The 13,309-nt window shown below is 38.3% G+C and overlaps 1 protein-coding gene across 2 annotated transcripts in view; it reads left to right on the top strand.

Annotated features, from left to right (window-relative positions):
• The window catches only part of PDGFD (platelet derived growth factor D), a 263,094-nt gene that overhangs the window by 232,424 nt on the left and 17,361 nt on the right, over positions 1 to 13,309 (top strand). For both annotated transcript variants that reach the window (XM_030918794.1, XM_010354689.2), the window contains exon 6: positions 10,571 to 10,785. In XM_030918794.1, coding sequence (XP_030774654.1) covers positions 10,571 to 10,785 — 215 coding nt within the window. The remainder of the gene's footprint in view (positions 1 to 10,570; positions 10,786 to 13,309) is intronic.

The following is a 13,309-nucleotide window of genomic DNA, read 5'->3' as shown; positions in this document are numbered from 1 at the left end:
TATTCCAGGAGAACTTGACTTTCTAGAATGATAGTGTATTCACCAAAGAAAAATCCAAGACATAATGGCAAGAGGGAAACCTGTTTTCACAGCTTGTGTTGTGATTAAAATATGAACAAAATTATCAGGGCACTCCAAATTAATAGTTTTAAACTCTTAATTGAAATATATTGTTTTCCAAAAAGTAATCATTTTTAGATACACATGCTAAAATTCACATCCATTCCTCTTTTAAAAAGTGTTTTAGACTCAGTGCAGTGGCTCACTCCTGTGATTGCAACACTTTGGGAGGCCAAGGTAGGCAGATCACTTGAGCCCAGGAGTGCGAGACCAGCCTGGGCAACATGGTGAGAACCTTTCTCTACAAAAAATACAAAAGTTAGCCATGCGTGAAGTGTATGCCTGTAGTTCCAGCTACTCAGGAGGCTAAGGTGGGAGGATCACCTGAGCCCGGGTAGTTCAAGGCTACCATGGGCTGTGATTGCACCACTGCACTGCAGCCTGGTCAACAGTGAGGACCCTGCTTCAAAAAAAAAAAAAGTATTTTAATATTGAGTGCAGTAAACATCTTGATATTAAATTAGTTCCAAATGATGACGTTTGAAATACGTGAGTTTTACAGACTCTAAATGGTTAGATCTTACAACTCTGGAACAGTTACCAACCCATTTCCAAGGATCTAATACCAATTCTATTATTTTCTCCATGACATTTTGCTCTAAGATCTAAAACACTTGACTCTAATTTGCAAATTATTTACAGGTAAATAACTAGCATAAGAAACTGAGAAATATAGGAAATAAATATTTTATATCAGTGTTTTCATTTGTTCTGAATTCTCTCAAGTCAGAATACCTTCTTTTAAAAAAAATTATTTATTGCTGTTTCTTTGTCATGCCACTGCATGCTAAACAGGACACAAGTTTTGATTTTTCAAAAATGATTTCAAATGTAGGAAATTATCCAGAGAGCATTAACTTACAGACATATTTTAGAAACTGAGTGCTTGCAATTTTCTCTCTCTGCCTATTTGATACCTGCGTTAAGAATTGGCTAAAAGCCTTTTGCCAACACCAGTGATGAGTCATGTCAGTCATTCTTGAGGTATCTATAATTACTTCTCTGTAAATTAAGCAGGTACTGGTGACATCAATAGATGATAAAAATTAATAATAATTTGTGTTGCTTATTAATATTACATTATCATTAATAATAGTTTCTATTGTTGAAAGATGGTTAGCTTCATTGAGTTTCCTGAACCATGTGGTATATTTGGTACCTTTACCAATGAAAGTTTTATTTATCAATATTAAAATTGTTTGGTATAAATTTAATAGAAATAGAGCAAAAGAAAGAAGGATGTTGCAGTGGAAAGAACATGGACTTGAGAGTCAAGCTAACTTGTAATAAAATTCTAACTCAAATCCTAAAATCAGTAGCAGTGGCCTTGGAGAAGTCACTTACAGACCCCTGGTTCTCTATTTTCTTCTCTTTGTAAAATGACTCTAATTATAAGCACTTGGCAAAGTTGTGTTAGGATTAGGTAATAACAGAGTATCTAACGCCCTCAATAAATGATAGCTGCTATTATTATTTGAATTGCTTACAAAACTCTGCACAGAACCAAGATATTTCTATTAATTGCTGTCTTCCCTATAATGCTCTAAGATAACTATCAGTGATCTGGAGAGCCTCACAGATAGTATTTGACAAATATTGTCATATTTAAGTATCTGTATAATCAGTGTACTCATTAAAAGTTTACAAAATTATCTCCAAGTACTAAACTTTTCTGATACTATTTATCCAGAAATTTTCTGACATTATTTTGCTTTTTGGATGTTTCTTCTGCTAAGTTTTTCTTTTAAAGACTTTTGCCACAGTTTATGACTCATATGTTTTGTAAGTATCTAGCTGCCTCACTTACTCTGTTTACCAGCAAGCATTCATAAAAACCATATTGTTGTTTATCATGTTGTGTGTGTTTACAAGGGCACACACATGAAATATTTTAAGAAAATCTCAGCAGTGGGACAACTTCCTCCTGGTGCATGTGCCACCTCTGCTTTTCTCCTAGTTGCAATTGTCCATCTTTGTGGATATCCTAACCCCACCCTCATTATCAAAGTTATGCCCCTCATCTAGGTATGTCATTCAAATGCAAAACAGTGGAAAAATCCATTTGACAGTGGAAAGCCATAGGTAACTTTTAGCCTCTGGATGAACAAATTTGCATTTTCCACAGCAATTACTCTTGTTAAAGAGAAATGTGTGTTCCTTGAGTTTTCTGTGCCAATTTTTTTCTGTGAAGTATTGAAAAATTATTATGGGATTGTTTTCCTTTATGCCCCACTAGACTTAAGGAGACACTACACTGTTCCTAGAGCACATATGCATGTGGGCATTGCTGGTGCTGAGAGATCTAACTCGCTGAGTGTCTTTACTTGCTGATACAGTTACACATTGTGTCCCCACCCAAATCTCATCCTGAATTGCAATCCCCATAATCCCCCATAATCCCCACATGTCAAGGAAGAAACAAGATGGAGATAATTGAATCATGGGGATGGTTTACCCCATGCTAGTCTCGTGATAGTGAGTGAGTCTCACAGGTTCTGATGATTTTATAAAGGGCAGTTCCCCTGCACTTGCACACATGCTGTCCCTCCTGCCACCGTGTAAGATGTGCCTTTGCTTCTCTTTCGCCTTCTGCCATGATTGTAAGTTTCCTTAGCCCTCCCAGATGATGCATAACTGTGAGGCCATTTAACCTCTTTTCTTTATAAACTACCTAGTCTCAGGTATTTCTTTATCGCAGTGTAAGAATGGACTAATACACTTTCTAAGGATAGTGTTACATCTGATGTAATCAAACTGAGCACACCTGATCATTGACTTTTTATATTTAGTTCAAGGTGGGCATGGCCTTCCATTCCTTAGTGATCACCAATTGCAGAATCTCAGCTCCTTCTAGTTTTAGGTGCTTCTGATTTAAACTTCCTTCTTTGATCTGTGTTACTCACTTCAATCATAATGTGGTTATACCTACTGAGAGCTAAAATTTAGACCTGTGCTTCAAACACTCAAAACTCATGTAATCTCAACAAATTCTTTGGCAGGAGCTACTGGGGTTCCCATTTTGCATAGTAAAAGAAAAAAATTCAGAAAATTTCTGTGAGAGCTAAAAAATAGAGAATCATGACATGAACCTGGCCTTGTTGGCTACAAAGCTCATGCTGTGAGCAACTCAATGGTGTTTAAAGCTCAGGGATTCATAGTCTAGTAAATGAGAAAAAGAAATTTCAAGACCTTCATCTCCTAACTTGTTTTTTTTTTAAATGTTTCATTTCATAGATATACTTTATACATCACCCCAGGTTATGAATTCCCAGGGTTCAGAGAATTGCTTTATGATGGTGTCACTGCTTTCATGTCTAATTCAGTGCCTTCCAGATATTCATTCAGTCATCCATAGATTTTCCAGTACATATGTGCTGAACGTCTACTTATGTCCACTGGCTTTAGGCAAGTCACTTAACTCATCTGCAACTCAGTTTCTACGTCTATCCAATGGGAATTGTAATATCTAAGATGAGGGTTTGCTATGAGAATTAAATGAAATTTGATTTTGTGAAAGCATCTCACAAAGTGCTGGACACATGGTAGTTGCTCGGTAAATTTGCATTCACTCATTGCTTTACAATGTGTCTAAACCTTGAAAATCAGGAATTGTCTGATTGAGAATCTTTTACTGTGATTTAGGTTAATTTGTGTAAAAACAAGTGGTAAATGTTTTTATTCTTTAGATATTAAACCCATATGTGGAGTCAAAAAATTCAGTGTCTTTCATAATTTTAATGTTAAAGTATCCTGATAGTCCCTCATTAAAACTTATAAAATAATTCTTCTTTCCAGATTTATTTGCACTTCCACATTGGGATTGAAATGTGAAAACAGTTTTCATAATTATATGTTGATTTATAGAAGAGGGAATCTGAAAATCACAGTGAGGCTGTAATATTCATAAGGATGAATATTCCTCCTAGCAAATTTATGAATCTTGAGAAAGGCTGAGAGCCCCTGGTTGCTTGGTACAAAAATAATACAATTATTCCTATAGTCCCCTCACCTCCCACCCCACCCCTAGTGGGTGTGGGATCATACACCTAGCATCAGCTGTTGTTACTGCTTGTTTTGGTCAAGCAGATGCTAGTGTAGCATCAGCATACACTAGCATCATACACCTAGTGCTGCAACATTAAAGGGAAAGGTTTAGCAATTTTCATAACAGATTGTGGCACTGTCTCCCATTTGACAAAGGCAATGTTCCTTAGCACCTTGATGTTTGCATCTGAGAACCGGTCTTCTCAAGACCATAGTCTACCATGTGTGCCACTTATTCTATATTTCACAGATCTTGGTGCCGGTCATCTCATGCATTATGGTTCATCCTTGGCAGAGCTGGTTCTAAATCCTAGTTTCTTAATTCTAACCTAACACTTCTGCACTACTCCACATCCTAGACTAGTCTTGAGATAAGATCCAAATATTCAACGTATAAGGTGTTAATAATACTCCATGCATTCCTGAAAGATAGTTGGAATTGTTTCACCTTTATGATACAAAATTAAACTGAAAAAATCCATGGTTATCTGATTCATTCAGGTAGTAATTATTGAGTGTCTATTTCTTGCAGAGGGAATCTGGCACAAAGATGATGTTGTGCTTCCTTCAGCGGCACCTTTATCCTAATTGTTGAAGTCAAATGGTTTTAGAAGTGAGCTTGAATGAGCTGCATTTGGTGCTTACACTAGGGACAAAGTACTAGAAGAGAAGGGATAAAAAGATAATTAGCTCTCTACCTCCAACAGCTTTTTTAGTTCAATGGAAGAGAAGCACCTGAATATAGATGCTTGTTAACTTTTGATGGGTTTACATCCCAATAAACACGTTGTAAGTGGAAAATATAGTTAAATCAAAACCACATTTAATACACATAGCCTACTGAACTTCATAGCTTAGCCTAGCCTACCTTAAACATGATCAGAACACATGTATCAGCCTACAGTTGGTCAATATTATCTAACACAAAGCCTATTTTATAATGAAGGTTTAATAGCTCATGTAATTTATTGAATATCCTACTGAAAATGAAAACCTGAATGGTTTTTTGGGTGCTCACCATTAACATACACAGCTGAAAGCACCATCAAAAAGTAAAAAGAAATCGTTTTGAACCATTGTAAGTTGGACTATCCGTAAAGTAAACAAAACAAGGTCTATGAAGTAAGTGCCATAATAGAGGGCAGAAAAAGTGTGGTGAGTACATAGAGAAAGGGTCATAGGAGTTATAGAGTGAATATGCCTTTTGACTTGCGCTCTAGAAGATTAAAATAATATAGCAAGCTGAGATGCCAGAGAAAGCAAAACAGAAGATCAAGAGCATGGTTTTCAGAAACATCCTGGCGCTACTTTAAGTGCTCATTCTCCACATGCCATCACCATGTGGTAAATATGCACTAGTATGTAGGCTGCTGCTGCATGCCTGCTAAAAGAGTTTATAAAGAACTTTAGCATTATAAAGGCTAGACGTTGTAACAGTAACAATAAAATGATTACTGGTGCCAACATAGTGAAACCCCATCTCTAATGAAAATACAAAAATTCGCGTGCATGTGGCACACACCTGTAGTCCCAGCTATTCAGAAGGCTGGGGCGGGAGAATTGCTTCAACCTGGGAGGCAGAAGTTACAGTGAGCTGAGATCATGCCACTGCTCTCCAGCCAGGACTGGGCACTCTGTCTTAAAAAAAAAAAAAAGAAAAAGAAAAAGATTACTGGCTATCTTCAAGGACATGCAGCAGTTTAATTGCATTCTCTGACAGACTGTGGATGATCAAGAGAAAAAAACATGTGATGCATCTTTCAGAATAAAGATTGATGAATGGCCAGCACAGTGAAAGCCAACTGATAACTTAATGTTTAGAGACTGACTCAAGGAAACCATCCTCTTGTTGACCAAAACAAGCAGTAAATTATTGTGCATGTGGAGAACAAAAGTGCTTTCCTATGTTCAAAATGAGGAGGTTATTTTGTTTCACAATGAATGTTTGTATTCACAAAAACAGACTTACCTTTACATACCTTGATTTTGACCAGTAAGGCACATTTTGGACTTCTGTCTGCCAGAACATGTAACTTATATAAAATAATAAATATGTTTCACTTTAATAAGGAATAGAGTTTTTTTTTTTTTTTTTTTTTTTTTTTTGAGATGGAGTCTCGCTCTGTCACCCAAGCTGGAGTGCTGTGGCCGGATCTCAGCTCACTGCAAGCTCTGCCTCCCGGGTTCACGCCATTCTCCTGCCTCAGCCTCCCGGGTAGCTGGGACTACAGGCACCGCCACCTCGCCCAGCTAGTTTTTTGTAGTTTTTAGTAGAGACGGGGTTTCACCGTGTTAGCCAGGATGGTCTCGATCTCCTGACCTCGGATCCGCCCGTCTCGGCCTCCCAAAGTGCTGGGATTACAGGCTTGAGCCACCGCGCCCGGCCAGGAATAGAGTTTTAAATTTTTATCTTAAGCTGATCACCACCCATGTTGCGCTTGCCAAGTATGTGTAACATTATGTTGGTTTTATCTGTCCTACAGAAACTAGAATCTCTAGGATTCTGGCATTTGTTCCCACTGAGGACAAATCATTGCTATCAATCCATTGAGCTCCTAGATAAGGCAAGAAAGGGTTCAAGGAGAAATGAGGACAAAATGAAGAGTGTGCTTTGGCCAAAGTCCACTCAGTCCAGATAAAAGAACGAAACGTATCACAATACTAAAGGCAAAAGTAGACTCTGCATAGCTGCCTGGCTTATTAGTCAGAACTGAATAGATGGATGAGCATACACAGGAGCTCATGCTTGGGTATGTGTATTGATGACATTGTGAAAATGACAGGTTTGTGCCTATGGATGCACCTAGGAAGCCAGCTCATTTGCACAGCAAGTGGTCCTCTGGTGGGAAGACTCCAACATGGCTTGTGGAAGCTGCTCTCTGAACCCTCCTTCAAATCTTCACACTGGGCTCATATGTACAAAAGGCATGAAGAGGCCTGGATTCAGACTCTGGTTCTACCACTGACTGGTTGTATGGCTGTGGATAAGTTTTTTTTTTTTTTTTTTTTCTTAACTTTTCAAAGGCTCGGTTTCCTCAACTGCAAAAGTAAGAGTAATGATTGTATGTAATTCATAGCATTTATGAGTATTTCATGCACTCATGAACATAGCACTTAGTAGTCTAGATGGCCAGGATCAAAAAGAACAGGTTGACTCTCCTTCCTCTCACACCTAATATTAGAAACTATAAAAGGGTGTGCATTCACATCCCCATTCTAGAGCTCAGATTCCAGAATTCTTATTACATCCCAAAGCACTGCTGTGATTAGACTGCCCCTAGAGGCAGGGGCTACAGAAGGAAAAGTTCTCCCCTGTGCACTGTGCAGCACCCCACACTTGACCAGCATGTCCAGAGGAAGTCTTTGAGGACAGGAGAACCTTCTCAGCCTTTCCAGAAAACTGCATGAGGCCCAAAAAACTTAACTGATGTTAAAGAGCCTTGATAGAGCAAGACTAAAATTCAAAATGACAGAAAAAGAGAGATTATTCCATGACATAGACTGGGACTGAAATAAGGGAAGTTAGATGAAATTAGTGGACCCTTGAATTGAATTCGGAACATCATTGCTGCTCTGAAATGTTCAGCTATGGAGACTGATGCAGGAATGGAAAGGACAGCCCCTACCCTGGGTTGACACCACTTGGCCTGTCTTCCTCCCAGAAGTCTCACTCCAGAATTCTCCTTCTAACCCAGCACCAGAAACCTTAATTGCTGCTCAGCCTCTGTCTGGCTCCCTGCTCTGCTGCACTGGCTTATCGGTCTTTTTTGACTGGCAACTCAGTATCCCCTGCAGAAAGTCTGCAATCACGCTTTGAAGTTATTTGCATCCAGTCAGAACAACCTTTCAGTTCTAGTTCTAAATTGTGTGCCTCGGTGGTTTCAATTGCCTGATATGTAGGGCAGGTGGATTCTACAGCAGTCACACTGGGCCACAGTTCTTAGTGACAGTAGTGAATTGATGCATAAAACTGACAGAATTGTGAATCTCCTCATGGTGAGTAAGAAATGGAAGTAACCAATGCTAGTCAAAGAGCTATACAATGTGAGGAGTATGGTTTCAAATAGAATCAGGCTTACATGCCTTCTCCTGGTTTGTGGAAGGCACTTTGGAGTTTACTGGAATTCCCATAGGGAAGGCATGCTATACTTTGGCTTGGGTGTCTTCTGAAGATAAGGATGTGGCCATTCACCACCCAACCCCAGTTCAACATCAGACAGGAAAGTCCAATACAGCCCTCATAACACTGGTCTTCCTTCAACTTATGGCTTACTGACCATCCTTCTGTTCCGCTTAAAGTGACAGAGACTATGGAGCAAAAGGGAGAAGGCTTTGATTCCAGTTTTACCATTTACTGTTAATTCTTAGTAAATAATGCTCACTTCGAATGGGTGGGGAACAACCAAATGTAGTCATATCCGTAAGGTGCCTAGCAGAGGGCTGAATTAAAGCAGAGACTCAGTGCTGCTGCTTGCATCCTGTCCCTCTCTGCCTTCTCACACATCACGATCCCTTCCTGCTAATTGTACCTCTTTAGTCCTCCGTGTTAGACAAATATCTTCCCATTATCACAAGCAGCAGATTTGGCCCTCTGCATCAGCTCTGTCCACAAGCCCAGGAATGCACAGGCCAGCATCAGCAAGGTGACACTTGTAATGGATGATTGCTGCACTTCTTAATCCATTTATGTAATCCTTTCTGCTTTGCTTGCAGTTATTTTCAGAGCTTTAGCAGCAATAAAATTGTTCCTTTCCCAAGACAGAGTTCATTCAATTTAAATCTGGATTGATTATAGCTAAAGTTATGACATGTCTTTACAAAGGAAAAAAAACAGCAATAAATTATGCACAATGATTATTTGGCATTTATTTAGTTCCCACAGTATCCTGGGCTCAGTGTATAACAACTGGGGATAAATCCCTGCCCTTGAGAATCAAAGCACCATTGTAGATATAAAAAGACAAACAGAGATGTGGTTAGTGGACTCATGGTCCACACTTACTCCTGCAGTTTTCCTTAGATGCATTCTACTGGCACTGTCCTTGACTTTTGACCTCTACTCCCAAAGGCTTTTTTTTCTTCCTTCTCCTTAAGCTGTTTTGGTTCAAGCCTAAGACATTTCCCATGGCTAGAGTTTAGAATGAACATGGTGATATCTGCCTAACATTTATGGGATTCCTCCTGTGGTGGCCTGGTGCACACAAGGGCGTGCATTGGGAAATGGTGGCGGGTCCTGTGCAGACAAAAGGACTTGCTTCTAACTGTGTTCTTACGGGAAGATACTCATGTATGTATGCACCGATAAGAGGATTTGGCTGCTAAATGGATGGATAATTGGATGGACTTTGAGAACATGAAATCAAATCTAATTTACATAACACAATAATACAAATTGAATTCAAGTAAATATTTATGACTTAGGTTTGAAAATATTGCGGTGCTTTTAGTTCATAGAAGTCCCACTAACCATATCCCTTGATAATCATTTATATAGAGTAATGTCCAAAAAAGAAAAATAAAGAGGGAGAAAGACATAATATATTTTTAAATTTTGTCCATTTGACTTTAAAGGAAAAGAATGTGAGAAGGGGAGATTCAATTGAATCAAGATTAATAAGAATAGCTGGCATTGAGTGCCAGGCACGTTACATTCAATTCTTCAAATGATTACATGTTATAGATAAGGATGCAGAAGTTCAGAGCCATTAAATAACTTTCCAACTAAAAGGAAACATAGCCATGATGTGATTGAAGGCAGTTGTAACTTTACTGCAGCTCCCAAGCACTTAACCACTATGCTATACTGCCATCTAGGACCCAATGCACAAATATGCACCATATTCACAAAAAAAAAAATCGTTTTCTCTAACATGTTGATTAACTTTGAAGTTAAAAATAAAGCTAAAACCCTTTTCTTTATTACATTTACGTGTGAAATTTCACTTCCAGGTAAATATAATACAGTGGTTGTCCCTAATGTGTCTTAGATATAATTCAAATTATATTTAAGTGATGGCTTAGAGTCAGGATTTATTTAGAATGAAGAAGAAATTTATTTTGTCTTTTTGAAGACAAAAGCAATTATTTTAATTTGCCAAATGTTTCATTTTCTTTCCTCTGAACTTTTTTTGCATAAAAAGGATGCAAGGAAATTTGAACCAAGACATAAATTTTAGCCAAGGTTTTTGTTTTGTTTTGTTGTTGTTATTTTCGAAGGATAGATGGGATCAAGAGAGAAATTAGGTCTTTTACTTTAGGTTCCCAGTAATTGAGAGCCTGAGGATGGATTTAATCCCAGGGTTAAGGTTTTCCTCACAGAATCTTCCCACTCTATTCCCAAAAACACACGCTGGGCAATTGTGCTTACAGTTGTGTTTGCTTACACAATGTGTGTATTTGCTTCCAGTTGACCTGGATAGGCTCAACGATGATGCCAAGCGTTACAGTTGCACTCCCAGGAATTACTCGGTCAATATAAGAGAAGAGCTGAAGCTGGCCAATGTGGTCTTCTTTCCACGTTGCCTCCTCGTGCAGCGCTGTGGAGGAAATTGTGGCTGTGGAACTGTCAACTGGAGGTCCTGCACATGCAATTCAGGGAAAACTGTGAAAAAGTATCATGAGGTATGTCATTCTCAGATTTCTTGTTGCAATGCTTAACCTACAGGATTCAGGAAGACAGGGGCATTGCATACAGTTGTTCAGGTTGCTCACTGCACAAGGGCACCCAGCCAGAGTTTGATTAGGAGCAGAAATTCTACCCACATTAGGTTTGCCAAGCCAAGTGCCCTGATGACAGGTTAATCCCATCCTGATGAAGTCACTGTTTATTCTAATTTGAACAATACACCATGTGGATCAACAACAACCTTGTTAGAATATATAATCAAATATGTGATATAGTAACTTTAGAACTTACTTGACCTCCTTGCAGAAAGACAGAAAAGAAAAAGAAATACGATGTTATTTATTTACAGGATATGACTGCAATATCTAATAAGCAAAACCTTAATTCAATTATGTCATTTAATAAATTTGGCACAATAAAGATAGCAAAATATAAATTGTCAAAGATCTTTTTATTTTTTAAATATGAAGTATGTTTCAACTGGAAATGCTCTGTTTATTCTAACTATTATTAAGTGCTACTCAGGGAATCAGCTCTTGGATTATGCAAAAATAAACAAAAGTAAATATAAGACTATAGGAGGAACAAAAACCTAAAGAGCGCAATAACCTTAATAATAGTAATAATGGCATTTATTGCTTGACAAACACTATTGTAAGTAATCATTAGCTCATTTAGCACCCCATCAACAATATTGTAAAAATGTTACTATTTTTATTCTTTTTTTATAGGTGAGTAAACTGAGCCCTAGGAGGATCAGTAAGTTGGCCAGCATGGCCCGGTCAGTAAATCACAGAGCCAGGACTCCAGCTCCAATCCACTAGTTCCAGGGTCTATGTTTTTTCTTATTACTAGTAATATATAGCACTTTAGAGCATAAAATATAGGCCGGGTGCAGTGGCTCAGGCCTGTAATCCTAGCACTTTGGGAGGCCGAAGTGGGTGGATCACCTGAGGTCAGGAGTTCAAGACCAGACTGGCTAACATGGCGAAACCCCGTTCTCTACTAAAAATACAAAAATTAGCCAGGCATGGTGGCAGACACCTGTAATCCCAGCTGCTCAGGAGGCTGAGGCAGGAGAATCACTTGAACCCAGGAGGCAGAGGTTGCAGTGTGCTGAGATTGTGCCACTGCACTCCAGTCTGGGTGAAAGAGAGAAACTCTATCTCAAAAAAAAAAAAAATTTATAAATATATATATAAATATATATATTTATATATGGAGAGAGAGAGTAGACTGAAGAGGAGTTAGAGCTGTTCTATGACATACACGGCAGCTCTAATTACTTTATTATTGTGGGAACACATGCAAGTCCCTAAAGTTTAGACTCAGTTTTCACATATGTGAAATGGGACTGAGAAATTAATATATCAGATAAGCCCTTCCAGAGTTGCTCTTAGGGCCAAATAAAATAATGCATATGAAATATATTTTGCAAGATGTTAAACATCATGCAGAAATATGTTTTAAAATATAAGCTAAAATATGAAGCAAACATTATTGTTAGGAATTATTGTTTGAGTTGCTCTCCATCAGTGTCCACAGGAATCCCATTACTGGGTATATACCCAAAGGATTATAAATCATTCTGCTGTAAAGGCACATGCACACATATGTTTATTGTAGCAGTATTCACACTATTCACAATAGCAAAGAGTTGGAACCAACCCAAATGTCCATCAGTGATAGACTGGATAAAGAAAATGTGGCACATATACACCATGGAATACTTGGCAGCCATAAAAAAGGATGAGTTTATGTCCTTTGCAGAGACACAGATGAAGTTGGAAACCATCATTCTCAGCAAACTAACACGGGAACAGAGAACCAAACACCACATATTCTCACTCATAAGTGAGAGTTGAACACAGGGACACAGGGAAGGGAACATCACACAGCGGGGACTGTTGGTGAGTTGGGGGTTGGGGGAGAAATATCTAAGGTAGGTGACAGGTTGATGGGTGCAGCAAACCACCATGGCACGTGCATACCTATGTAACAAGCCTGCACGTTCTGCACATGTATCCCACAACTTAAAGTATAATAATAATTTTTAAAAAGTGTCCACCACAACAAAGGAATGGGTAGTTCTCTCTAAACAAAATCTCCAGCTTTGTAAAACTGTTTTTTGGAGGTTTTTCTGGTATCATTGTTGTTTTGGTTTTGATTTTTGTTCTGAAAACAATACAAAAGTCATGATAAGTTAGGCGGTAACTTCTAGATTAAACAAAAATTAGTATGTAATAATTGATATTTTCAACTCAAAAAATGTAGGAAATTGTGCCACCATGACCATACTTACTTCAGACAGGGAAACATTATTTTAGACCTACATGGAACGTATTTTCTTAGTCATAGGAATTGCTTACTCCACCCCACTGTTTTCAAAGGAAAAAAAATGTTCTCATATCTAGAGAATGCTATCATCTATGTTCATTGTGTTTTATTTTTGTATGAACTGATGAACTCTAGATTGGATGTTGTCCTTCACTTCTAAGAACCTGAATTTTATAACCTTTA

The sequence above is a fragment of the Rhinopithecus roxellana genome, chromosome 15 (genome assembly GCF_007565055.1).
Source record: "Rhinopithecus roxellana isolate Shanxi Qingling chromosome 15, ASM756505v1, whole genome shotgun sequence".
NCBI classification, from domain to species: domain Eukaryota; kingdom Metazoa; phylum Chordata; class Mammalia; order Primates; family Cercopithecidae; genus Rhinopithecus; species Rhinopithecus roxellana.
Note: the sequence above shows the minus strand (reverse complement) of the source record. Positions and strands in the feature narration are given on the sequence as shown.